At 31.8% G+C, this 26,866-nt stretch overlaps 3 protein-coding genes across 7 annotated transcripts; 2 read left to right on the forward strand and 1 right to left on the reverse strand.

Moving 5' to 3' along the window:
• The first annotated feature begins 7,928 nt into the window (after positions 1–7,928).
• Positions 7,929–15,709, forward strand: LOC101218717 (kinesin-like protein KIN-7F). 5 transcript variants are annotated; one of them, XM_031884268.1, is made up of 16 exons: positions 7,929–8,180; positions 8,318–8,376; positions 8,458–8,552; positions 9,082–9,554; positions 9,786–9,875; positions 9,976–10,076; positions 10,153–10,266; positions 10,351–10,432; positions 10,523–10,590; positions 10,666–10,731; positions 10,827–10,951; positions 12,099–12,432; positions 12,977–13,084; positions 13,180–14,211; positions 14,490–14,815; positions 15,123–15,709. In XM_031884268.1, the coding sequence occupies exons 4-16, from the start codon at positions 9,347–9,349 to the stop codon at positions 15,448–15,450; spliced, it is 2,982 nt and encodes a 993-aa protein (XP_031740128.1). In that variant the 5' UTR covers positions 7,929–8,180; positions 8,318–8,376; positions 8,458–8,552; positions 9,082–9,346; the 3' UTR covers positions 15,451–15,709. The 5 variants fall into 5 exon arrangements, with proteins under 5 accessions (XP_031740128.1, XP_011653170.1, XP_011653174.1 ...); XM_011654868.2 differs by having other exon boundaries at positions 9,095–9,554; XM_011654872.2 differs by having other exon boundaries at positions 7,929–8,112; positions 9,095–9,554.
• Positions 15,710–18,232: 2,523 nt separating this feature from the next.
• On the forward strand, positions 18,233–22,355 carry LOC101209140. The gene is made up of 8 exons (XM_011654873.2): positions 18,233–18,483; positions 18,587–18,608; positions 20,666–20,722; positions 20,807–20,888; positions 21,344–21,439; positions 21,520–21,644; positions 21,721–21,739; positions 21,813–22,355. The coding sequence occupies exons 1-8, from the start codon at positions 18,381–18,383 to the stop codon at positions 22,047–22,049; spliced, it is 741 nt and encodes a 246-aa protein (XP_011653175.1). The 5' UTR covers positions 18,233–18,380; the 3' UTR covers positions 22,050–22,355.
• Positions 22,356–23,054: 699 nt separating this feature from the next.
• On the reverse strand, positions 23,055–24,454 carry LOC101218947. The gene has a single exon (XM_004146510.3). The coding sequence runs from the start codon at positions 24,045–24,047 to the stop codon at positions 23,379–23,381; it is 669 nt and encodes a 222-aa protein (XP_004146558.1). The 5' UTR covers positions 24,048–24,454; the 3' UTR covers positions 23,055–23,378.
• Positions 24,455–26,866: the final 2,412 nt, after the last annotated feature.

The raw sequence follows: 26,866 nt of genomic DNA on the forward strand, positions 1-26,866 counted from the left end.
CGATGCTTAGAGGACGCTAACATCTAACTTTTTAGTCGATGATATAGTATCTTTTCTAGTTGTCACTTGATGTATGGTTAAGTTGACAACTTTGTTGTTGTGAGACTATCATTTAAATACCTATATATAAAGTTTCTTGTTATGGAAAGAGTGTTACATTACACTTACCATAATCGAAAAACTTTCACATATTTTATCAACTTCATTCGTTTATGTCTAAATAATAGACAATTTGAAATACACGTCTTAGTTGTTCACAATCGTATTCAATTACTATAAAGAGAAAAATTTACAACACATCTAATGATCAATTTACAACTGGAGAATCAATATCAAATGTAAATAATATTTATGTTTGTATAGTGTTTATAGAAATTACAAATACAATCATTTGAACTTGAGTGTTTAATTTAATTGGGTGATAGAATTTAATTTTGTTTACAATAAATATTTGATAATATATATATATATATATTTTTGTTAAACATTTAGTTTATTTATCATTCTTCGGTTTATGAATGGGCTTTTAAGATATCAGCAGTCCAATGGAAGTTTGGGCTTTAAGAAAGGGACTGACTGTTTTGGTAATGGCCTTTGCTAAGATTAGCTAAAAGAACAAATTTGAGTTATATGTATACACTTTTGAAAAAGGGTGAATATCAGAAAAAGGATAAAAAAAATGATAAATTTGACAAAATATTTATAAAATATATTAAAAAATTTTAGATATGGATAGAAACTGATAGATTTTTATCGGTATCTATCAATGTCTATAATAGAAGCATATGAGTTTCTATTATTGATAGAATCCAAAAATATTTTATAGCTTGTAAATATTTTAATTTATTTTGCTATTTTGAAAAATTCATTTAAAGATAACAAGTTTACCCTTTTAACATTTCGAGTTATATTCGTTTAAATTATTAATAATTATATCAATTTGAACTATAAGCTTGAAAGAAGAAACACTAATTTTTATACCTTCAACATTTTCAACATGTTTTAATGGAAAAAAAGCTCACTCTGAATCTACTGTATCAATTAAACTTTTAAATTTTTATAAACGAATTAATTTCAAAACAGAAACTTGAAAAAGCCTATATACGTTTGAGAATTATGGTGTATTTGGATTAATTTTTTAAGTATTTAAATTTGGAAAGAAAAAAAGTGGTGTTCCCTAACTTTGCAAGATGCATTTTTAAAAGATGAGATTGAAAATTAATCAATTTTAAAGAAAACAATCAAAACCAAAATTTGATAAAACTACGTTATATAAACACTAATAAAAGTATCTAACCAAGCATGTAATTGTTTAAATTTTAAACTCACTTTAAAGAAAATGTTTAAAAGATAATGTATTCTTGAAAAACATTTTTTTCTATAGATAATTCAAACGCACTCTTAATACGTAAATGATTTTCAAATGTAATAATAATAAAAGAATCCAAATTAACCGACGTCATATTTAACGTGAATTCATCACAAATGTAGGAATATGATTACAATTATATTTTACAAATACAATCATTTGTATGTCATTTATATATAAATTTTATTGTGTATCATCGATAAAATGTCTACCATTCATATACACACTTTTTACATCTATCCGTAATATATAACAATTATAAACAATAACTGTATAAAACTGTCTAAAGAAACAAATTAACTACCATGGATTGAAAGAAAATAATTCAAATATCACTTACATACTATTTGATATTAAATTTATATAGTTGGTTGACAATAAACCAATTAAGCAATAATATGATAAACACAATCAACAAAGAACATGCAATCCATTGTAGATTAAGAAAACAACAAAATATCATAATGACTAATGAGTGTGAACAAATGATTAGAGTTAATTAAATAACAGTCTTTAATGAATGATTGTGATGAATCAATGAAGATTTAAAAAAGAATCATTCAATAATAGGCTTGATAGCAAATGATCCATAGACTTTAATAATACATTCAATCGTCAATAAATACCATACTGTTTTATAAACGTGTTATTTTCAAATATAACAGATTGAACAAAAATATTTACAAAACATATCATAATCAATCTAAGAAAAATCGTGATAGATTAACATAGACTATTATTTATGTCTATCATAATTTATAATAAATAACCTGGGACATTTTGTTGTACTTATAAACGGATTAGTTGCAAATATAACGATTATATTCAAAATAATAACATTTATAGCAACATTTTTTTAAATTGTAAAAATAGCAAAAACTGTAAAAGTATATTAATGATATAAGTCTATGATTAACTTTGTTGTATTTGCGGTTATTTTAAATTGATGTCGTATACATAATTATTATAAATATATTTTTAGAAAAATCATTTAAAATAATTTCAGCTTATAAATGGTAGAAGAGTAATTAGCTAAAAATTAAATAGATAAATAGGGTTGTAAAAAGTTATAAGCAAAGCAACTACTAGATTTGGAAATACATAATTTTGTTACTATATGGTTTCTAATTAATTAGATATAGTTTTGTCACATATGCAAAGTGGAAGCATTTTGTTGTGGGGTTTCTCTTAACAATTTTTGTTTATTTTATACATAAAACTTATTTAAACTAAATTTGTCTTTTTAAGTAAATATATATATATATATCAAACTATAAGAACTTTTGAAATTCACTTTATTTAATCATTATGCCTTTGGAGAAGAACATTCATAGTTTTGATTTTACTCAAAATCAAACACTTTCTTCATCCCTTGTTTTCCTTTCTTTTCTTTTCTTTCTCTCTTTTTAATTATTGTTTTGAAAATTTAAAATAAAGTTGGTGACGGATAAATTGAAACATTTTCAAATATAACCTTAGATAATATTAATATGGATAGAGATTAATAAACTTGTATCGATATTTATAAAGATATTATATATTTGTATATATTATTGATAAAATCTAAAATTTTATTATATTTTATAAATAGGTTTACAAGTTCGTGGTTTCGTTTGCAATTTCGATATCTTTTCATCTTTTTTAGAAACAAAGTGGAAAATCTTATTAAACACTTTAATTATACAATTCTACAATTTAAAGGTTTTGTTTAGAAGGAAGCAAATTAGGAAAAAGTGAGTGTTTGTAACTTACTAAGATGATTTAATTTTTAATGGAAAATATCAAATTTTGGAGATTGCTTCCTAAAAGTAAATGATTAATCATGAACAGAGTGAGAATGATTTTGATACAGTTAAACATCACTTTCTTGTTTATGTTAAAAATCTTTAAATACAAATTTTATATCATCAAACAATAATAATACTTTTCATAATCCTTGACCAAAAAAATTAACAGATAAAAAGTTATTACAAATGAAAAAACCCATCAATGAAATTTTAAATCTACAATTTTAATTTTCTAGAATCTAAACTAAATTTATACCTATTAGATCAACCAATTAATTAAATATTTTGAATGTTGTTAAGTTATATTACTAAGAGGTTTTTAAATTGCATCCAAAAGCAACTTTTAGAAGAATAAACGAATGAGATGAAACATGATAGCATAATATTTGCCAATTTAAACATTAATTCAACTCAATAAGAATCTTTGATAGAAAATCTAAGTGTTTGTTAAGAAATTCAATTTAGGCAAAAACAAACACAGATACCAAAAAAAAATTATTATAAGATCTAAAAACAAAATGAAACTTTATATATATATAAAAAAAATTGAAATTAGAGATGATATATGGAAAGATGCTTAAGTTACTAAAAAGAAAGCTTGTGCTTGAAGTTGCAACATGTTATAGATCTAAGAGAATTCCCTACCCAATTATAAAATAATAACAAAAAATATATTTTGTATTTTTTAAAAAAATAAATCAAAGATTTTTCACAACTTTTTTTAAAAAAATGACCTTAAAAAAACAAGAATATGGCTCCAAGAAGTTGTTGAACCAAATAGAAGAATCTTTGTTTAAATTTTGGAGCTCAAATAATTAAATTGAGAAAACTCACAACAATACAAAAGGCTAAAATACATTATAGGCCATATATTTTATTTTAAGCACTTGCAAATAAATATAATTTAGATTCAACGTTTTAGAGTTTAATGTTAGACTACAATAAATAATTTCGGAACGTTAATTGTAGATTAGAGTTTGAAATTTGGTTATATTTGTAAAATATTATAATTTTATAAATGTTTTTGGTAAATGTTTAAATATAATTATTGAAAATATTTATTTAAAAAATGGTTTTGAGTGTATTTTGACAATATGTAAAGGAATATTTGTTTGTAATAGAAAGAAGAAGAAGAAGAAGAAGAAGAGAAAGAAAGTGGAATTTGAAGTTTTTATATATAATGTTGATATATTGTCGGCAATGATTGAAAAGATGAAATGAATGAAAATAAATGTGGAGGGGAGGATGGCGATGGTGGGGGGTGGGGGTGGGGCACATATGTGCACAGCTCATAGCGGCGTGGACACATGCATGAGGTGCCCCCTCTCCCTTTTTTTCTTTCCTTTTCTTCTCACTTTACCCCGTTTTCTATTTTGTTTTTTCAAAAAGTTCAACCGTACACATTAAGAAACTATTCTTTTTTTATCAGTTCAACATAAAATAAGAAATATTCTAAACCATCATAGTTGAAAATTATTTGAATTTTAGGTTCTATGCTTGTTTATCGAGATGAAAAAGATAATCTGTCTACTTGTTGATAAAATCTAAAATCTGTAAGAAAAAAAAAAAAGTAAATTGATGGTGATGTTGCAACTATAGAGTGATTCAAGAAGGGTAGTCATTAATCTAAACTTTCTTTGTAATAATAGCATTTGGAGTGAGAAGCAAAAATCATGAGATGCCATATTACTGGTACAGGTGAATGTGAAATTATGAAAAAAATATCATTATTACCAGTTGTTAAGAGCTCACTTTTGACTATTATTTATGCATACTTTAATTGACGATTAGAGTGATAAGTGGAATAGTGAATAATGAAATTGAATTATAAAGTCTTTCTGAATCCACAATATAATTCACTGTGACAAAGAGTGAAGTTCATAACTTTACATATTTCAACATTTTCTTCACAAACTTTTTAATGTTGGTGGATTACACGACTAAAATACAACAATTATATTTTTTTGTTAATTTTTACATCGTGGGTCTCTAGAGTTTACAACTTTTCAAACTCCACTACTCATGTTGTTTAAATTTTGAACTTTGGTATTTGCTGCAGAGAGCTATTTTTTTAACATTATTGTGAGGTCGTGGATCAAACTTATAGCCTTAAATCAATTTTATACTTGCAGCAAGCTGATTAAACTATGTATATTTGAACTATTATTATATACTCTTAATTATTATCCATAAAATTGCTACTCATTATAATTGTCCATAAAAATGTAACAGACTATTTAGATAACTTAATAGTCTATAAAATATTACGATATTATTGAGAGGGTTGTCTAGGCAAAAACTAAGGTCTATGGTGAACTTAAACTCAAGTGGTATTGAGAGGTAACATGGAAAAACATGCATTTCAACAAAAAAAAAAAAAAAGAGTTAAAACCTCGAATTTCGAGTCGAACCTTCAACTGAGTCAAGCTTGCGATCTTAGTCTGATCTGCAACCTTGAGATTTGCAATCATCCTAACATCATCAACATAGCCATGCTAGAGAACATTATAAATAGTCTAATTTGACAACTACTAAATGGTTAAAGAAATCTGCAAATGATAAAACATACCCGACTCAAGTGCATAACCAAATTACAGACTCCCTATACTAATGTAGTAATTCTCATGCAAGTTAATTCAGAGAATAAGACGAAACTGAACAGATAAGTGCACAAAAACCATGTAAGTTTTTCGCATGATCTATCAACTAACACAAAATTAAAAGCTCCTGCATTCAACCCTGGCCTCTCTTCTGCTTTCTTTACCTAGTACATGAAGTTAAACATACTATTTGACTAAGAGATTAAAGAATTAACAATGAAATGACATGCAAAAGATTGTAGGACCAAACACAAGATTCAACACATATTTTCTTCTTTATTATATGTACAAAACAATTATAAGAAATAGCAAAGGAAGGGGTTGGGAATTGTTGAGTGTTTCTGGCAATGCACGTGGCTTTGTTGCTTCAACCTACTTCTTTTTTCCCTTTTTTCTAGTCAAAGTTGTGCCCACTCCTCTCTATTATAAACCCTACAATTGCTTACTTTTCCCCCTTTGCTTCCCTATATGGAGGAAAATCTCTTTTAAGGCCCCCTCCCCTCCCTTTTCTCCCTCTCCTTACTTTATTATTATTACTATTATTTTTGAATAAACATGTCAAATAAACCAACCACAAATAATTTCAAATCATTTAAAATGTTGAAACCAATAATGGAATTACGTCCTTTCCATTATGGTTTTTCGTAATTGTCTGTGAGTAAGGTGTTTCTTCGAGTTAAAATTAAACAGTGAAGTTGTTGTTTAGTCGTCGTTCGTACGTGATAAGAGGACTTAATAAATTTGAAATTTTCTTTTAGTCGTGGGTCATACTTCGGAAGTTCGGTTATTAAGTTTTCTATAGCTTTAATTAGTGGATATTTAATATAGTTTAATAGGTTTTAAAATTTGTAAAGGCAGTGAAGAAGATCATGAATTCGTAGTATTCAAGTGATCTTTTGAGAGCTTTGGAAAAGACATAAAGTCAATAATCTATGGCCCAACAAGATGCATTATCACTAAAAAAAAAGGCAGCTTAAACAATTGAAATGCCTATTAGATTAACTCAACTTTGTTTGAAATGTTTTCAAACAACAACTTCAGAAGAAAAAGAAAGTGTTGATGGAGAATTTAAACTTAGATCTTCTAAAGAATATAGAGAAAAAAAAGTGTATATAGTTCGTTAGATTGTTGACTATTGTGAGGAAAACTTTACTTTAGTATTTTGAATAATATAGACTCCTTTGATTATCCTTTGAAGTTTTGTTTTTTCATTTTTAAAATTTGTGGATTTTAAATGAAAATTTTCTATATTTATAAACAATCTAATAGTTCTCTTGATTTTTAAGAAATATATTTCAATTTTCATGTATAATTTCCAAAAAAAACAAAAAAAAATCATTTGGAAACTTCTTGCATTTCAAAATTGAACTTGGATTCTGAAATATAACAAAACAAATAGAAATGTACATGTAGAGTTAGTGAGAAAACTAAAAAAATATCAATCAATGATTTTAACTAAGATTAATATGAATTTACTCCTAATCCCAATGCTTCACTTATTATACACAAAATTAACTTATAATTTATATAAAAAGAAAACTAAAGCACACATTTACTCCTTTCATGTGTTAAAAAAATTATTTTAGTTTATTTAAATAATAAAAACATTCAAATATTTACAAAATATAATTAAATTTTAGATTTATGTTTATGTGAAGTCTATAGAATATTATACATACAAAATGGTAAAGATATTTTATTTTAGTTGGGTTTTAATTTTGTCACTCTATGTCCAATTTTGTTGTTCAAAGGTGTGAGAGTGAATTTTCATCATTGCACCATATAGAAACCAAACCAAATTCAAATTCACCAACATGTAATTTTTGAACTTTGGTATATTCAAAGTGTATTTTAACTTTAAAAAAAGTAGAATTTTTTTACTAGAGTATCACATCTATTTAAATGATAGTTTATTACAGGTAGAATATTACAAACTTATTTAAAATTTAGAATTAAATCTCTCAAAATTACACAATTTTTATCATTCATTTTGAATTTTGGACATAGAATTGAATTGTTGTTATCAACTTTTAGGAATGTTTGAAAAAAGAAAGCAAAAGTATAGTTTAAAGAAGGGGGGGTTGAAGGGTGAGGTGGTAAATTTACGTCAGAAAAAGGAAAACAAGGAAGATCAACCGAAGAAACCCCCTTTGGCGCCGAGAAAAGGTTTCGTATTAACACCTAACCACGGAAGTCGACGCCATAACCATTCCTTCTTCTCTTCTCCACCTCACAAAACACAAAAGATCCCCCACTGTAATATCTCTAGATCCACCACAAACCTTCATGCCTCATTTAACAATGGAAGAACATAGATACACCTTCCTCTTACTCTCTCTCAAACTTCATTTTCAGTGTACCTCTTCCACTTCTACCATACTCAATTGATTCTCATCTTCCTTCTCTAGATTTCACCTTCTTTCAGTTCAGTTTCACTCGAATTTACGCTTCTTCTTCTCCTTCTTCTTCTTTTTTTTTTTTTTGAACTGATTTTACTTTTCTCTACTTGTTCATTGATTCTTCTTGTTTCGCCTAATTTTCTGTTTTTGGATTTGTAACAGAGGATCAATTCGGTGTGGATTGGAGGGTTACTAGACACGACTGGCTGACTCACTTCGAGGTATCTGTCTCTACGCTGAAATGGTCAAGTTTGACTTCACGGTTTTCGATTCGTTTTTCATTTTCAATGGCGTTACTCTAGGTATTCGGCATTGCATGATCTTGTTTCGTTCTCGTGATCCACATTCGGTTTAGTGGGAATTTTGAGGAAGATTTTGTTTCTTTACCTATATGCTGGTAAGTGGTAACGTTGTTTCTGTTTTCGTGGAGAATTTGTTGCGTTTTCCTTTTCTTTTTAGTTTTTGAATTCTGTTGGAGTTGGGATAAATTTGGGATGGACTGTGGACTTTTCAGAAGAGAAGAAACTAATTTCTAATATTATTTATAAATCAAAGTCGGAACTGTCTCTTCTGCCTGGGATTTTTGGCGAGGTCACAAACATTCTTTGAAGTTGATTTTTAGAATATTCGAAGCTGAGATTAAAGCTCGTTTATGATTATTGTAAGTTTTAGAAAATGATTTAAAATGAATGGGGGAGACTTGAAGTCTTTGACAGTCTGTTAACATGGACCATTATCAGAAAACTCCAAATTGTTTATATAATAGAATGAATTGATGGCCGGTTGTTTGTGATCCTTTGAGTATGCACATGTTCTGTCGTTTTTTGCTAATAGTTAATAAGACAAAGAATCTAGGTTCATGCTTCTGACGAAAACGCTGAAAAAAATGTATGCGAATTTACACTCACCGTCTGACCCATGATTAGTTTGTTGGTGCAGATCGTTGAGGAGGCAAGGCAGTGAGGCAGTGAGGTTCTGTCGGTCCTACTGCTGTGTCTGGTCATAACATCACTTGATACATTGTAGTATCTAAATTGTTATCCATCGATCGGCAGAAAGTACTATGGGTAGCTGAAGGAAGAGGCGACGAGGAGTGCTGTCTCTTTGCACGAAGAGATCCCTTCGTGAATGGTCTCAATTTCTTAGTTATTGAAGGTTTACGGCTTTGTAGCCGAGAGGAGGTGGCGAGAAATGGGAGCTGTCGGTGCGGAAGAAATAATGGAAGAGACATCTGGGCGTGAAGAGAGAATTTTGGTATCAGTTCGTGTGCGCCCTTTGAACGAGAAGGAGATTTCAAGGAATGACGTTTCGGAATGGGAATGCATCAACGACAACACTGTTATATGCAGGAATGCGCTTTCGGTGGCTGAACGCTCGTATCCGTCTGCATATACATTTGGTGAGTCGATGCCACTTGTAAGGACACATCAAATTTAATCTACTTTTTCTTTTACTTCTCTGTTCTGGGTTTTAGTTTTTCGAATTGAGGATTTCCGGGAATAGGGGAGTTCCTAAATTTTCTCCAACTTTTTGCTGCAGTTACGGCACTGCTTTCACTGTAATCCTGAATATTTAATCATATCTGTTCTTTTTCTCTCTGGCCCCCCTTTTCTTATATGAACGGCTATAGACAGGGTATTCGGTTGCGATTGCTCGACAAGGAAGGTCTATGAGGAAGGCGCCAAGGAAGTTGCCCTGTCTGTTGTCAGTGGAGTTAACTGTATGGACGAACCAGAACCACTTTTTTCCCTCTTTGCATTTGTTTATTTAACATGAACCTCATATTTATTTTCTTTCCCACTGTATTTTTGTTTGTACAGCAACTATTTTTGCCTATGGGCAAACAAGCAGCGGGAAAACGTACACCATGAGTGGAATTACGGAGTACACTATCGAAGATATATATGACTACATAAAGAAGGTAAGCACAAATGATGCTAATAAATGGTTCAGCATAATATTTCTGGTCTAATTTTATTTTTCTTTTATTTGTCAAGCATACGGAGAGGGAGTTTTTTTTGAAGTTCTCTGCCATAGAGATATATAATGAATCTGTGAGGGACCTCCTTAGCGTAGACAGTTCTCCTCTTAGACTCCTGGATGATCCAGAGGTGACTAACCATGTCTGACTTTCCCTCACTCTCTTTCGGAGTGCGTTCATTTCATGATCTTTGATTTTCAAGTTATTTTGATAGAGGGGAACCACAGTTGAGAAACTAACGGAAGAAACTCTGAGGGACTGGAATCATTTTAGACAGCTTTTATCTCTTTGCGAAGGTAGTGGCAGTTTCAAATCTTCTCGCCTTTTCAGGAACAAGTTTTGTTCAGATATTCCATGAATATGATGTTATTGGTTTATTTTTGTAGCTCAAAGGCAGATAGGGGAGACGTCTTTGAATGAAGCAAGCTCCAGATCTCATCAGATTCTTAGATTGGTATAGATATTGGTCTCTTTGTTGTCAATTTTTATATTCACTTAAGTAATACTGTTGGTTATGCCTTCCTTTCAGACAATTGAGAGCTCGGCTCGTGAATTTTTAGGCAAGGACAAATCGAGTTCTCTCACTGCTACTGTGGTATAGACAGAATTTTCTTCTTTTGTTACATTGAGAGGCAAAGGTCTGGTTAATTGGTGAAAAAATCAACAAAATGGAATCATTCTTGGATGCAGAATTTTGTCGATCTGGCGGGAAGTGAGCGCGCATCGCAGTCGTTATCAGCTGGTGCACGTCTGAAAGAAGGTTGTCACATAAATCGTAGTTTGCTTACTCTTGGGACTGTTATTCGTAAGCTCAGGTACTTTGTGAAATTTGCCTATTCCACTTCCGTGTTATCAGTTATGCATATAATTTTCTTTTTTCACCACTGTGGTTTGATGTGGATGTGATAACTGAATTGTTTCTAATTTTCTCTCAATTGGTCTGCCCAATTGTTAGTTTTATATGAGTCAAGAAATTAGAACTGTTTAATCCCTGGATTTTATAGGAGGCAGCAACTTGTCATTTATTTCTTTAGTTTTCAGAGTATAAACTGAAGCTTTCATCCTTATATCAAAGATGATTGATTTTCCGTTGCCGCTTCCAATTTTTTGGTCAAATAATTGAAAGGTTCTTGATGTCCTCATTGGTATAGAAAAGAAGCACACGAGTGCCTCTATTGCCATACACAACACAATTGCCTCCATCTTAGACCATTTGGATATGTCATTCACCTGGAAGATTCAATCCACTTGTAAGTTCTCCCATACAATTCCCATTGAAATGAGGTTACTCCAGCTTCTTCTTGTACTTTGGAGTCTCCTCCTCACTGGATTCTTGGACTCCTCGTTCAACCTTTTTTCCTCTCTCCTTCAAACTTTCTCTAGGTTCTGATATGTTCTGATCTGTTATTTCTCATGTCTTCACCTACTATTCAAATATTTTTTAACATTATGGCGATATCACTTTCCATTGCCACAATCTTCTACACCACTTCATTTCCAACTTAGCTTCTACAGTTTCCAGTTTCCCTTCTGTTATCGATCTTCTCTTTGGTCTGCCCACTATAGCGCTCGTAATCCAGTAGAAATGATGACTGATAAATAGAGAAGTATGCACCACAGCAAGAAATTTCTAGACTCAACAGTCAAGAGGTTTGGGAACCCTCCTCGGTATAGACGTTATTTCTTAGATTCCCCTTTATGGGTGAAAACCTGTTGGCACAGAGAATTCTTCTTATTCCCAAGTCAGAGGAAGGCTAACTGAGTTATAACAATATAGAACTCCTTTTAAGTATTTCTTCAAAGCAGAAAGCCAAAATTTGGATGTTTTAGAAGCACAAGAAAATAGGACATGTAGTAAGTCGGGGGAGCAAATAGTATTTAAACAGTCTTTCTTTTAGCTCCTTCTACGTTCTTCTTATATTTTGGTTCTTGCTGACATATAGAACTCCTTGTTGGATGCAGCAAGGGAAGAAATGGACACATTCCTTTCAGGGATTCGAAGTTGACTCGTATATTGCAATCTTCCTTGGGAGGCAATGCCAGAACTGCCATCATCTGTACCATGAGCCCTGCTCAAATCCATGTTGAGCAATCAAGAAACACACTGTTTTTTGCAAGTTGTGCTAAAGAAGTTGTTACTAATGCTCAGGTAAATGTAGTCGTGTCTGATAAGGCACTGGTAAAACAATTGCAAAGAGAATTGGCGAGATTGGAAAGTGAGTTAAAAAGCACTGTGCAAACTTCTGGAACACCTGATTTCGCATTAATTAGAGAAAAAGATCTTCAGATTGAAAAGGTAATTTTTTTTCCATTTCCATCTCTTGCATGATTTGACACTGAATAACTTGATATTATGTAATTTCTCATAATCGGTTCAATATAGCAGATATTGATAGTTTAAAATCACATGCTAGTTCACAATCATCACCCAAATTACATCAGCCCTATGGTTTAAGTAACATAGATAGGGCTCCCTTCAAAAAAGTATATACGTAAAAACTGACTTGGTACCATAGCTCTCTCATGTTGCTGCATCTTCAATACGTGGTTGCTGCTATCTCTTCAGGGACAGGCTTTTGCACGATAAGAAAAACTTACTCCACAAAATCATATTGAAACAAAAATGAATTTATGTTTTATGGTTAGAGTTGTCCAACTCTTTCCTCAGCCATAATAAGATACTGCAATTATGTGGTTAGGCTTGACTTGTTTCCCCCTTTTATTGGTTGCTATGTGCTGCCGTAGAATGCTTCTCTTAACTTTACTTCGTTGGAGGGCATTAAGAGTGATACTTGATGTAAATTGTTTCTTTGCTTTTCCTTATGTGTCTCATCATGCAGCTTAAAAAGGACTTAAGAGAGCTTACCTTGGAACGGGACTATGCACAATCTCAGGTTAAGGATCTGCTTAAAATGGTTGAAGATGATAAACCTCTAATATCATCGGCGGTATGACATTTTACATTTTGAATAAACCCTCCTGACATGCAGTAATAAAACGAAGCTTATTTTCTTAATGTTTAGTTATTTGCATCCTGTTCCAGACAGATTTGGATGATCAGTATTCAAGATTACGGGTGCGGTCATCATGGGATTTTGAGAATCGCCCATCTCAGACAACCGTAATGACAGAATCTCGAATCATCGGTGATGATTCTGGATCTTTTGACGCTTCTCAGTATTTAGGTGGACATAACATTAGTTTCGATGATAATTTTATGCATCTCGTCGAAGTTGAAAAGGATTTCCTGCAAGGCCAATCCCCTCAACGAGTATCATCGGTGGTTTCCTCTTTGGTTGATACTCAACAAAATCTTGTCGAAGTTGAAGAACTGTCTTATGAGAACTCTGAGGACATCTGTAAGGAAGTTAGATGTATTGAGATGGAAGAATCAAGTATGAATAGATACTTAGTTTCTACCATGTCAGATTCCAGCCCAGAAAGTTATGTTAATTCTGGCCCAGAAAGATACGTTAATTCTACCACTCCGTTACCTGTAGCAAACACAACCACCTCGAAAGTAGTTGATAATGGACAAAGTAAAGAATGTAAATTAGAATCATCCCCTGCAGAAGAAGATAGTAAGTCTAACAACTTCAGTCCTTTCTATGTAATCCTATCCCCGGAGAAACCTTCTCCATGGAATATGGACAAAGATATCTGTAACACTGGACGATTAAACCTAACTAGGAGTAGAAGTTGTAAAGCTACTATTATGAGAACCTTATCTTCGGAGAATATCAAGGAATTCCTGAGCACACCACCAATTTGGCTTGGAAAAGACTTCGTAGGGAGACCTGAGAGCTTCCAATTAAATCTTCATACATTGAAATATGATGTTGAGTCTGAGAGGTCGTCACTAACTCGTTCTCAAACTTCCCAGAAGAGTGCTTCCAAAGATGCGCATATTGAACAGAATTTTGATGTGTTCGAAGATGACAAAAGTGATGTGACAACTTCAGCAACAGAACTAGAACATGACCGGCTATCCAATTTTGAGAGAGAAAATCAACTTCTTGATGCAACAAAGCAGATATCCAATCTTAACAGTGAAAATCATCTTCTTGATGCAGCCGTGAGTACTCCTTTCTTCTGTGCTTCCATTTTAGTAATATAATATATGGATGCTAAATGTTTACTCTATGAGAGAGATACAAGTCACGGGTGCTAGTCGAACATGGACACGCTAGATAAGCTACAATAATGTCCATGCTGCTCAGGGACTGGGCCACTGTACAACTAAAAGCCATTGACTGCTTGCACTAACATTAAAATATGGACGATATCAGTTTACTTACTTCCATGCTTTCTATAGGAATGATTTTTCTTTAACATGTTTGTCTCGTATTCTAGGTGCTTGAGGCTAAGTCAAATTCCATTGAATCTGGGAAGAATGTGGAAGATGTTGGCGTGGATCCAATCCATAATAACAACATGATAAGTCCTTCAAAATGGCCTTCGGAGTTTAGAAGACTTCAAAAAGACATCATTGAACTGTGGCATATTTGTAACGTCTCATTGGTGCATAGGACCTACTTTTTCCTTCTATTTCAAGGTGGCGATCCAGCTGATTCCATTTACATGGAGGTTGAGTTGAGAAGACTATCCTTTCTTAGAGACACATTTTGTCGAGGAAATCCTACTGTCAGAAACGGTGAAACACTGACACAAGCATTGAGGTAAGCTAAATACACTTACAATCCATGAGATATATATATGATAATTGCATTGAGTTGCACTTTGAAGAATAATGATGAAACCTATAGCAATATTTTTAAAGATTTGCAAATATAGCAAAATCTATCGGTGATAAACTTTATCACCAATAGATTCTCATTCATAGACTTTAACTCATACGAATATGGGTCTAACTTTAAGAGTTAGATCTAAAGTTTGTTGTATTTGCAAATTCTCTGCATTATGCTATAGTTTTGGTAATATGTTGGACATGATTGTTGAATAAAATGAGATCCCTCCATTGATCAGTTTGAAATCGCTTCACCGGGAGAGACAAATGTTGTGCAAACAAATGGAGAAGAAACTGTCAAAGAAACAAAGAGAGAGCCTATTTGTAGAATGGGGCATTGGATTGAATTCTAACAATAGAAGATTGCAATTGGCTCATCTTGTGTGGAACGATGCAAAAGATATGGATCACATAAGAAAGAGCGCAGCCATTGTTGCAAAACTTGTTAACTACGTAGAACCAGATCAAGCCTCCAAAGAGATGTTTGGTCTTAATTTCACACCACGCCACGATGCTCCAGGAATCGCCTCCTTGGAGACAAAACATGAAGGTTGTCTCGTAATGTAATACTAATAAGTTTCTAGCTAATTGTTGTACAGATTGTATTGAATTGTAATTTAATTATTCTATTCTTAATTGGATATTTCTATCCCATTCTTACTCCACCTATGTATCTTACTATTGATTTGATTAATTGTAAGGATTATGTGAGCTTGTGAAGTTGCTAAACGAATATGCCATTGATGTGGACTTTCTAATTCAATGTAAAGATCTCATACTAGTATTATATATATCTTCTTAATAAAAATTTGTTGTTTTATTATTATTATTTTTTGTATGGAGATTTGAATTGAGTGCTTGCTTACGTATAGATATCTATGTTGATTAAATTTTGCTTCCTACTCATTTTGACAATTTATAGTTGACCAATAATGTATATAAATATGATAAGTTTACTTGGACTTAGGTGGAATTATGAAAAGAGGCTATAAAGTGAAAGAAGTATAACTACAAAGTCATTTTCATGACGTGTTAACCGTTAGGGGGTGTTTGGGGAGCTGAGATGTAATTAGAATTTTTAGGAATTAGAGAATGTTAGAATGCGTGTCAAATTTTTATGATTGTAAAGTTGAAAACAATGGAAAATATGGTCTAATTAAAAATGGTCGAAATGGAAATGAGTTTAGTATTAAAATACTCAATCTAAACATGATTTTTTCTATATTGTATTCTAGTTTCATTCCGGATGTCTAAACATCCTTGTTTCAAAGATTTGCATTTGAACTGTACTTGTTTTTTTGTTTATGAGGGTTGACAATAAATTAATTTTGATTTCTAGAACAAATCTTCAAATATAGGAAATAACCCACTTAACTAAACGGTACAAATCAATATATAATAAATCTTCAAATTTTAATTCTTTTTCGTTACGAACTTAAGGTTTTTTCTGTCTTTTCAATAATAATTCATAGGAATACACAAAAAAACGGTATATCTTTTCTATAAGGAAAAGAAACATCCACATATCTCTACAATATGATATTGTCTACTTTGGAGATCCATCTTATGACTTTACTTTTGGTTTCATCTCAAAACCCTCGTACCAATAGAGATAATTATCCTCACTGACCACTTTCTCCTTATACATCTACAATCACTTCTTTCCATAACCAATACGAGATTTTGTTCGCATTTTGACACTTTTTAAAATATTTTTTTTGAAAATAAGATGAGTTAAAAGGAAAATAGGGCAAAGTTTAATTTTTGGCTCTAGAAACTATCATATTCAACGTCCCAATTCCCAATTAGTATGATTTGATTGGGTTTGTCCCACTCGTAAGTTTTGAATTCCCAACTAATTTTTGGTCTGAGGTTGGTTTTGCTCATTTATAATAAGTTGATTCATTCTCATTGACTCATTGTCGAGTGTGTTTAAAGAAATTTCAAATATATTTTTGTACTGTAATGCTAACCAATATGAACTTTACTTTGACATACATTTTTTTTATATGTTTTGTTCAAATCCTTACCTTATATCTACTCTAATAAATTTTATTCTACTTTGTTAGAGCGTAAAATAGCAATGATAAACATAAGAAAAGTAATGTTAGCACTTATTTAAATCTAAAATATCTCGTCAATGTTAGTTCATCGGGACTATAATTGACATAGTAACTCTATTCATAATCTTAATTGGTCAAAAGAAAACCACAAAATAAAGATACATTTTCTAATAATGGTTTTAAATCCTTCCAAATATTTCCTTTTTCGAAACTAAAATTTTGAAAATTCGAACATGGAATAGGTCTATTCTTATCCACTTGAAAAATATTAAGATATATTTTTAAAACTTAAAGACTAAATATAACGTGAGACTAAAAATGTAATTTTTCAAAAATTATTTTATTTAAAAGTTCATTTTCCTTTGTTACACACCAAAATAGATATTGTAATGTAACTTAGCCAATATTTATTTTTGTAGGTTTAGTTTTCAAGAACCGAAATCATATGTCTATGAAACGAGGATCCAATCATACCATTTTTACGTCTTAAGTTTTCTCTCCAGTTGGCCATCCGAAAAGAATCATATCATGTGATTCTTCTTTTCTTTTCTTCTCTTCTCCTTTTACCTTAATTCTAAAAATCTTTTTGACCTAAAAAATAGGTTAAAAAATGAGAGTAATTAATAACGAGAGCAAGAAACAAAGAAAAATATTTCATTTTCAAGGAGTTTTAGGATATATATATACATGGCTTTCTAACTATTAATTGTAACTTTGAAGGGCTTAATTTAAACACTTCTACAAATTGAATTGTTCTATTATTTTGTTGCCCAATTTGGCCAATTGATATATGTTTTGCAGGCAAGGGATTGTTTTTATTCGGCTTAAGGTTTCTAGATTTTATCATTACTTTTTGAAAATATATAATTACAATATCTTATTTCTAAATAAATTTAAATTTGATGAAGTCTTTGTACAGTTGTATCATCAATGTGATATTCAATTTCTACTTACAAAGGTTTGACATTTTCATTGTTTTTGCATATCTACATGAACACGATTACTTCAATAGTCATATAAATATATTACTCATTCAAAAACATATATATATATACAATCAACATTGTCATTTTATGATAAACACAACTGAATATTTACATGTTAAAATATTTAGATGGTTTATTATATATTTTAAAAAAACTAAGTTAATTTAATTATTTAAGTAATTTTTATTAGAATTATTAGAAAGAATAGTTTATTTAAAAGAAAAGGAAGGAAAATGGTTTAATTTGAAAATGGGGTGCGTGGTGGGCCATCTTTCCTTCTTCGGAGTTCTCTTTGTTTTCTTCAAGTAATTCCCTCTGCCCTAAAACCTTCTTTTCTTTTCATCTTCTACATTTTTTCTGTATCCTTCATTCTTATACTTTGAACAATTTTCAACCTCATTTTCACCATTGTTTTGCCTTCTCTCTAGATTCTGGTTGTTGTGCAGCCATGGCTATGCAGCAGCAACACCTTGATAAGATGCAACTCCGCCAGAACTACCGTAATCTCTGGCACACTGATCTAATGCGTACCATTCAGGCTGACACTTCATGTACCTTCCATTTCTCTCTCTCTCTCTCTTTGCTTTTGCATGTTTCTCTTGATCATCGCCTGAAAGTTTCTAATTTCTGATGTGGGTTCATGTTTTATTGCAGATTGCTGCTTTGCGTTGTGGTGGTGAGTTCGATGGATTTTTTTTCTTTTTTCTTTTTTCTTTTTTTTTCTGCGTGTGTGTGTGTTATTTTCTTAATTCTGCTTGGAATTTACTTGTGGATCTGCTTTCTTTGCTTAGTTCATTTATCTGTGTTTGTTTGAGCTATTTGCTTGCTATTTTGATCGATGGTTTTGGCTTGTCCAATGCTTCTTCATATTCTGATTGTTGGATTGTTTCTTGCATTGGCACTTTCGAGATCTTGATTTCTCTAGTCAGATGTCGACGCGTTGACTTGTTTTCTTTTTGCGTTGACTTGGTCGTAGTTGTGAAAATTTATTCTGTTTCTGATAATTGAGTAATAACTTAAGCTTGTTTTGCGTCGGTTGATGGAGTTTCGTAAAATGAAATGAGATTGCCATGTTTTGTATGACTGACGACATACCCCGATGATTTGTCTCTGTTTCTAGCTCCTGAGTATAGTCTGTACGCAGATGCCTAAATAGGGATTAGATTCAATAGACTAACCAAAAACTACGTGTCATTAGTTAGTTATGCAGTTTAGAAGGGCCAATAGGCAATAGTCCAAATCAACATCTTTTGAGCAAATTGAATTTAATGATTTCAATCAAAGATTAGTCCCATTAGGAATAGATGAATCCTTGATAGGAAATATAATGGTTTTTATTCTTCTTTGTAAATAGTTAAGGTGTTGATGGTGCTATAGGGTGTTATCCATTTTCTTTGTTTCTCTCCCCACATTTCATCTTGATTAGGAGGCTTTCCCAAGGTAGCAATGATCAATCAAGGTTGCTTTGTGTTGTGTAGTTTGGTTGGTTTGGGGAGTTAGTGTTGGGTTTTTGGCTGGAAACTTTAAGGTGGTTCATTGGTCTTCTGAAAATCTTTAACTGGACCTATTATTAGCAGGAAGCATTATGTACCAAATCACCTTCTTGATTAACGATGATGTTTATTGTTTCCCATGTGGACTTTTTCTTTTTCTCATTGGAAGACTAAAAGATCATATAGCTTAGAGAGGAAAGCATGGTTGGGTCAACCCTAGTTTGAAGTAGCAAAAACTATTTTTTTTGCTCTGAAAAGGAATTTTCTTCAGTTTAGAAAATAGCAAAAGGTTTTAGTCTCAGCCTTCGGGAGGATACTCGGTTGGGCTATCCCCTTTTGGACTTGCTCTTCCCTTCCGTTACACTATGACCATATTAGATTCTAATCTCTATGGGCAAGTCAGGGTGTGCTGAATTTCGGTAAATCTTTATTGGAATTCTTTCTGGTGGAGGGGTTGGGACTGGGAGCTAAAGGAATGGGCTTCTTTTATTTTAAAAACTAGAGTTAGCTTTTTCTGAGCAAGAGGAAGGAAGACTACAGTCGACAGTTTGGGGTGTTCTGTAATGTGCCGGATTTGTGAATGAACCTTGATAATGATATAAATGTTTTAGAAAATTCCTCGAGAGACTTAATTGAAGAGGAAACTTGAGGAAAACATAAATGCTCCTTTGGATTTGAGGCTACAAAACTCTTGAAAAATTTTCAGGGGTGTTTGGGCCAATGAGTTAGGAAGTATGGAGTTGTGAACTCCACTACTTGTTTAGCCCAAGGATTTTGTGGGTTCCGCTACTAAAAACATCAATTTTATGTCTTATTAAGTTCTTACGTAAGCCCCATGAGTTCAAAAGTCCCTAAGCTTCACAACTCCACTTCTTGCCCCAAACACCCTCTTATGAAGTGTATGGCCTTGCTATCTTAAGTCCTTTTACGAGTGACTTTTGGAGGTACTTCGGATCATCTTTCATTTCAACTTATTTATTTTAAATGTTAAACATATCTAATACATATACCATTTGCTGAATAGACAATTCCAGGTTAGTTTATAAAAAGGTTTGTGCCTATTTTTATTTTCTTTTACATTATGTAATCCCTCATTTCATTATTTGTATCAGTGAGAAATCACAAACTTTCTATTTTCTTCCTTGACTTATCATCAATAGATTGTTGTAGCTACTTTTTAAAAACCAAAAACTGGTTTCATGTAGTCACTTAATTATTTATTATTATTATTTTTTTGCAGTGGGCCTTGTGTATCATATTTGCTTCGTAAAAGAGCTTTATACAATGACATGTCAAGGTAATTTATTTTGTCTTTTGACTTCCTAAGAAATTGAAATTGTTTTGATTTTGCAAGTCATTTTTGTGTTTTGTTTTTCCACAGATATGTGTGCTGTGCAGGCTATATGCCATGTAGTGGCAGGTGTGGAGAAAGTAAATGCCCTGAATTTTGTCTGTGCACAGAGGTAAAAAATGTTTCAGTTGTAATAGTTATTTATGTAATTCCTTCTTTTGATTCTTTGAATGTTTTTCTGCCATAAATCTTACGATTTTCCAGTTATGTTTGTTACCCACAAGAAGTTGAAAACAAAACCGAGTACTCCATTTGTATTTGATTTGGTCTTGTGTGTAGGTGTGGCTAAACTGGTTGTAATTATTGACTCAAATTGTATCCAAAAATAAAATTTACTATGCTCCAGAAGCAGAGAGAATATGATTAATAATAAAATTTCATTTCTGTACGTCAAGTGCAAGTGCGTTCATTGATCTTGGGTTCAGTATTTTTTGTACAGAGACTGGTGAATGCATTTCTTTTTGAATAGCATATTTATGTTTTACTCATATGTTACATGTTTTCATATTTATTCCTGCTTTCAGCACTGCTGCAGTTAACTTAATGCATTTTCATTTGATCTTCAAGGTTTTCCTCTGCTTTGGGAATTCAGTGGCCTCAACTCGATTTCTGTTGCAAGATGAATTCAACATACAGACAACACAATGCGATAATTGCATTATCGTATGTACTATAAGCTCCGTCTCTCACTTTCTGTCTATAATTCCCTGTTCCCTTTATTCATGTGTTCTTAAATCATTCAGGGTTTTATGTTCTGTCTACAACAAATAGCTTGCATATTTTCCATCGTTGCTTTGATAGTAGGAAGTGAAGAAATTCAAGAGGCTTCACAGCTGCTCTCTTGCTTGGCTGATATGGTTTATTGCTCGTAAGCTCGCACTTCCAAATCCGCTTATTATTCTCTTCCATTGTAACCAAGTTACTAACAACTCTTCTTTCAACAGGGTTTGCGCATGTATGCAGGTAAGGAGTGAAAAGATGCTTCAGGTATCAAAATTTAAACGATAAATGGTTAACTAATTGAGATGATTTGCAGACTCAACATAAAATTGAGATGGATAAGAGAGATGGGGTGTTCGGAACACAAGCAATGGCAGTGCCTCCTGCTCAATATATGTCACGGATCGATCAGCCAATTCCTCCCTCGGTTGGATATCCACCACAACCTGCATACGGACAGCCCTATGCACCTCAGTCTCAAGGCTATCCAGCTCCGGGTTATCCACAACCAGGTTATCCACAACCAGGTTATCCCCCTACTGGATATAGGTAATATCTGCACTCTTCCGCAGATTCCGCCATCATTCATTGTGTTTTTGTCCATGGTTTTATGATTTTCATCCAAGTTTGCTGCTCGCTCTCACTTGTATGTGTTGATTTGTATAATGAATTAATACTACAGAGTATATGGTGTGAAGTTGGTTAAAGAATGATTTGGATGTGCTAAATTTCTCGACTTCAGAACCTTTTTGTTTTAGCTGTGGGTGAAAATGGAAGTATTTCTCATTTGTTATTGTTTTCATGGTCAATGGAGACAAGCACATGCTTGGTTGAAAATAATAGTTTTCTTATTCATTAATTGCCTCACAATTCAGATCTACCATTTAAGAGATATTATTAATATTTTAACCAATAGCTTCGGGTTGGCTATATAATCTTACTCATTAGAGGGAATGCTATTTTTTGGTTTATCATAGTAGCTAAGTAGGTTTCTTTTTCTCTACATGGATTTGTTCACATTTATTTTGATGATATAATATTATTGCCATGCCACCCACTTTTCATCAACCTGCAATTCTGATGTTATTCTTATAGGGAAGATGCAATAATTGTGCAAACAATAAAGTAATGCATAATTATTGAACCCTGTCAACATGTAATTTTAGCAAATGCATGAATTCCAATTATATCGTTGAAACAATTATGGCGGATTTGAAATTGCTCGTTAAATGCTCAATATATGGTAACTTGTATTTCGTATCCCAATACCAATTCAAAATGATCTGTTAGGTGCTTAATAATACTAAGTTGTAATTTGTACTAGAATACCTTGTAACTTGGATGTGGTTGTAAACGAGGGGGTTGGTGTTGTACGATGAACTACATGCATTTTCAATTATTCAAAATATAACAAAATTCATATTCTATCGATGTTAAACATTCAATGATAAATTTGAGACTTTGCTATGTTCGTAAATCTTTTCAACAAAGAAAATGAATGATACATAGGTCAAACTTATTACGATAAATAAAACTTTATTGTAATTACACAAACATGTTACGAACAATAATTGAATCATATTAGATAATTAATAATACTCACTTAATACACCTAACACCCATTATATCTAATATCTTACAAACAAGTTCATGTTAACATAAAAATACATATATCAAAGCCCCTATATGTATATTCTCTATTAAATAATTGATATGCCAAACCCACATGTAATATATTAATACAACTATATGAAAGTCACTATATCTATCACCTATTAAATAATCACTTAAGGAAAAAACAAAAGAAATAGATATCATGAGAAAACCCTAAAGAAACTAAAGTGAAATAAACTTATTCAACTTTAGAAAAATTTATTTACTGTTAAATCTCCAACAAGCCACCACTTTTGGAAGAAACACTTGGAGTAGCATTGGCAGTGGCCGTCGACAAACTCCATTGATCGGAAAACGCCATTGACGACGAGAAGCTACTGCTCGTGCTTGTGCTTCCACATTTCGCCACAGTTCTGACACTTTCAATCAATTCTTGAGTATGTCCTTCTTCTTCCAAAATCTCCACCAGTCTCTTTGGACTAATCACCAATTTCACTTTCCAAACCCCACCATTCTTCTCACTATACCGTGAAAACACCTCCGTTTGTGACCTCCTCAAAACCCCCTGATAATCAAACGACATTCTATACGGCGCCATCGCCGCCATCGCCGCCGCCGCTTCCGGCACACTATTCGACCGTACGTGCCCTTCACGCGCCCTTATAATCCCCATCTCCACCCCATCTTCTCCTCCTCTATTTCTTCCCCTGTTTCTCGGAAGCAAGTAGTATGATTTTCCGGGAAGCAGCTCCTCATTGTGAGGAAGTGGGTTCCAAAAAAGATCATGACTCTTGAATATTCCGTAACCGGGAAACTCATCGGCGATACAACCAACAGTAATCGGAGAACCCAACTCCATAATCCCACCATTAGATGTAATTACTTTGATTTTCCCCTGAATCTCCCCTGCCCCTCCGGCGAATAAGCAGTTACCCATTGTGATAATAAAAACAGAGCTTTTCTTTTTTCTTCAAGTGGGTAATGTGAATGGTGTCGGTGAGGGAAGAATGGAGTGTTTTTACTTTTTGAAAATGAATGGCGGTGGATTTTATGGAGGTAGATTTAGGGTTGGAAAGAAAAAGAAGAAAGAAGGTGAAAAGAAAAAGGGAAGGAAGAATATATATAAGAAGGTGGGGATAATGGGGATAGGAGAGGAGAGGAGACCAAAGTAGAGAAGTGAGTAATGGTGTCTGTCTGCTCTAAAAATAAAAATTATGTTATTAGTGGTGATGGCTGGATTTGTCCAACTGCTGTTTCTTCTTCTTCTTCGTCTTCTTCGTTCTTCATGTTCATACGCGTTTACTCATTACTTATTTATTTCCATTATCCAACTGTTTTTCAATCTATATTTTTCTTTCCCCACCCTACCCTTCTTTTACCTTCTTTATTTCCTTTCCTTTTTAAATATTTACAAAATATATTCTATTCATACACAACCAATTTTTCAAATAATTTTATATCTACACGTTCATACACCTCTATCAACGATACATCCCTTCTATGCTTACATTGGTAAAAAAAAAATTGTTAAAATATTAAATTTTAGAGGTAGTTGCACAACTCAAACGAGTTCGCAAATATAACAAAATTTATATTCAACTATTTCTCCAAAATTTATAGTTTGAAAGATAAAATTGCTAGTATTTTTTTTTAATTGTCTAATCTTAAAACCTATGCTCTCAATGAGTTTCATTTTTAGTCAATTAAAAATTCTTTTTTATCGAAATTGGTTGAATAAGAACAATAATTTTAGTATGAAATGCTAGAACTATGTTTCATAATTTAGAGAGAAAATAGTTATAGGTATTAATTTCATACACTAAATTTAATATTTTTCCAAGAAAAATACTTGAATGTGGTCTAAGGCTACACTTACATTTGTAGAACTCACCAATTGCTCAACTCGTATGTGAATGTGATAAGAAATTTTAATATATATTAGTTGTACCTAAGTTATTTAAAATAGAGGAATTAAAAAGAAACATTTAAAAAGTACAAAGACAAAAATAATATTTCAACCACGTATTTGTTTTAATATTTGTATTGCAAAGATTTTTTTTTTCTTTTTTAAAAAAGAGAGAAATTACATCAAATCACAGAACATTTATAAAAAATAGTTATGACATCTACTTTTGCATATTGCAAATATAGCAAAATTAGTGATATCAAACGATAATCATAAGGTTATCGGAGGGCTATCAGATGGTAATTTTAGGTTTATCGACTTTTTAATTTGTTACTTTTGCAATTTAAAAAATACACTGACATGAGCTCTATTATCATAAATTATTTTTTTTGCTATTTTTGCAAGAACTCAAAAAAGATTGGGAAATTGCAATTATGACCATTTCATGAATAATAATTAAGAATATAACAACATTTTAAAAAAAATTGCAAATATAACAAAACTATCGTTGATAGACTTTGTATGGTTTATGAGTGACAGACCAATATCTACAACATGGTCTATCGGTGATGGACTTACATCATTGATAGAATTTGACAAATTTTGCTATATTTACAAATTTTTTAAAATGTTGTTATATACTTAATTATTTAAAATCTAATTACTAAATTTGCAACTATTTCAAAAAGATTTTTTTTAAAAAAAAAAAACAAAATTTCATCGGGCTATTTATCCACATCAAACAAGGTTTTTTTAAAAAAAACCTAAAATTCAGTCAATTCTCATACATTTTAGGATAACGTGTTGCAACAAAAAGTTGTTTGTGGTTAAGCTTATAAATATGAATGTACTTTAGATACAATACATTGATTCCTTATGTGTTACTCGTGATGCTTAGTGATTAAACTACCCTCCAAGAATAGAGAACCAGGAATGAATCGAAGTGGTTAGTGACTCTTTAATAAATGTTTTGTTCGTTTAACCTCAAACGGGATGGATTAAACTTGTAACTTAACCATATAAGATGAGATTGATATAAATAGAGTTATTGTCGATTAAAGCAAAAGGAATGAATGAGTGAAAGATTTTAGAAGATTCTTTAGTGCAAGTTTGTCTTCCTAGAAAAGGAACTCAATGGACCCGCCATGTAAACAAAAAAATAAAAATGGTTGCAATTAAAGCAAATTGACCAACTTTAGTGACTTTGGTTATGCTTCAAAGTTGCTCCTATTCCATCTTTTCAACTCCATGAAAGAAAAAGTTGTAAATAACAAACCACACTTTTCCAACAACAATGAGTTTTTATGTGAAAATAGTTTTTCTTACTAACCCACTTCCGTTTATTTTACTCAACTATCCTACCGATTTACAATCATGATATTAAATTTTCGTTCATATGTTAGATTTGACGATTTGGTTCGACATTGACATGAGAGGTGAATCGATATTTTTATTAATAATCTATGAAACATAGAAAAGAAGCAATAAAACTTTTCCAAGTGTGAATATAATATTTAAGAACATTTTGTTTTCCAATTTGAATAATTTCTCTAATTTTGTTTTTGTTATATTTTTTATTTGTAGAACGAGGACTTTGATATTTACGTTAACAACATCGTAAACCTTGTTCACAGCCATTACTATCTACTTAGATTTACTCTGAGAATGATGATTTATTATTACTTTAACGATCATCATATATCACTACAATGATATTTTGCAAAAGACTAGCCTTCTTACCTAACTCTCACTCACTAGAGGAAGAACTCCTTTCTATTTTGCTTTTGCCAAATTACAATGTAAGGTGTTTAATAACAAATACTCTTTATTTTTAAAATAATCACACCACT

This window comes from Cucumis sativus, chromosome 4 (genome assembly GCF_000004075.3).
Source record: "Cucumis sativus cultivar 9930 chromosome 4, Cucumber_9930_V3, whole genome shotgun sequence".
NCBI lineage: Eukaryota > Viridiplantae > Streptophyta > Magnoliopsida > Cucurbitales > Cucurbitaceae > Cucumis > Cucumis sativus.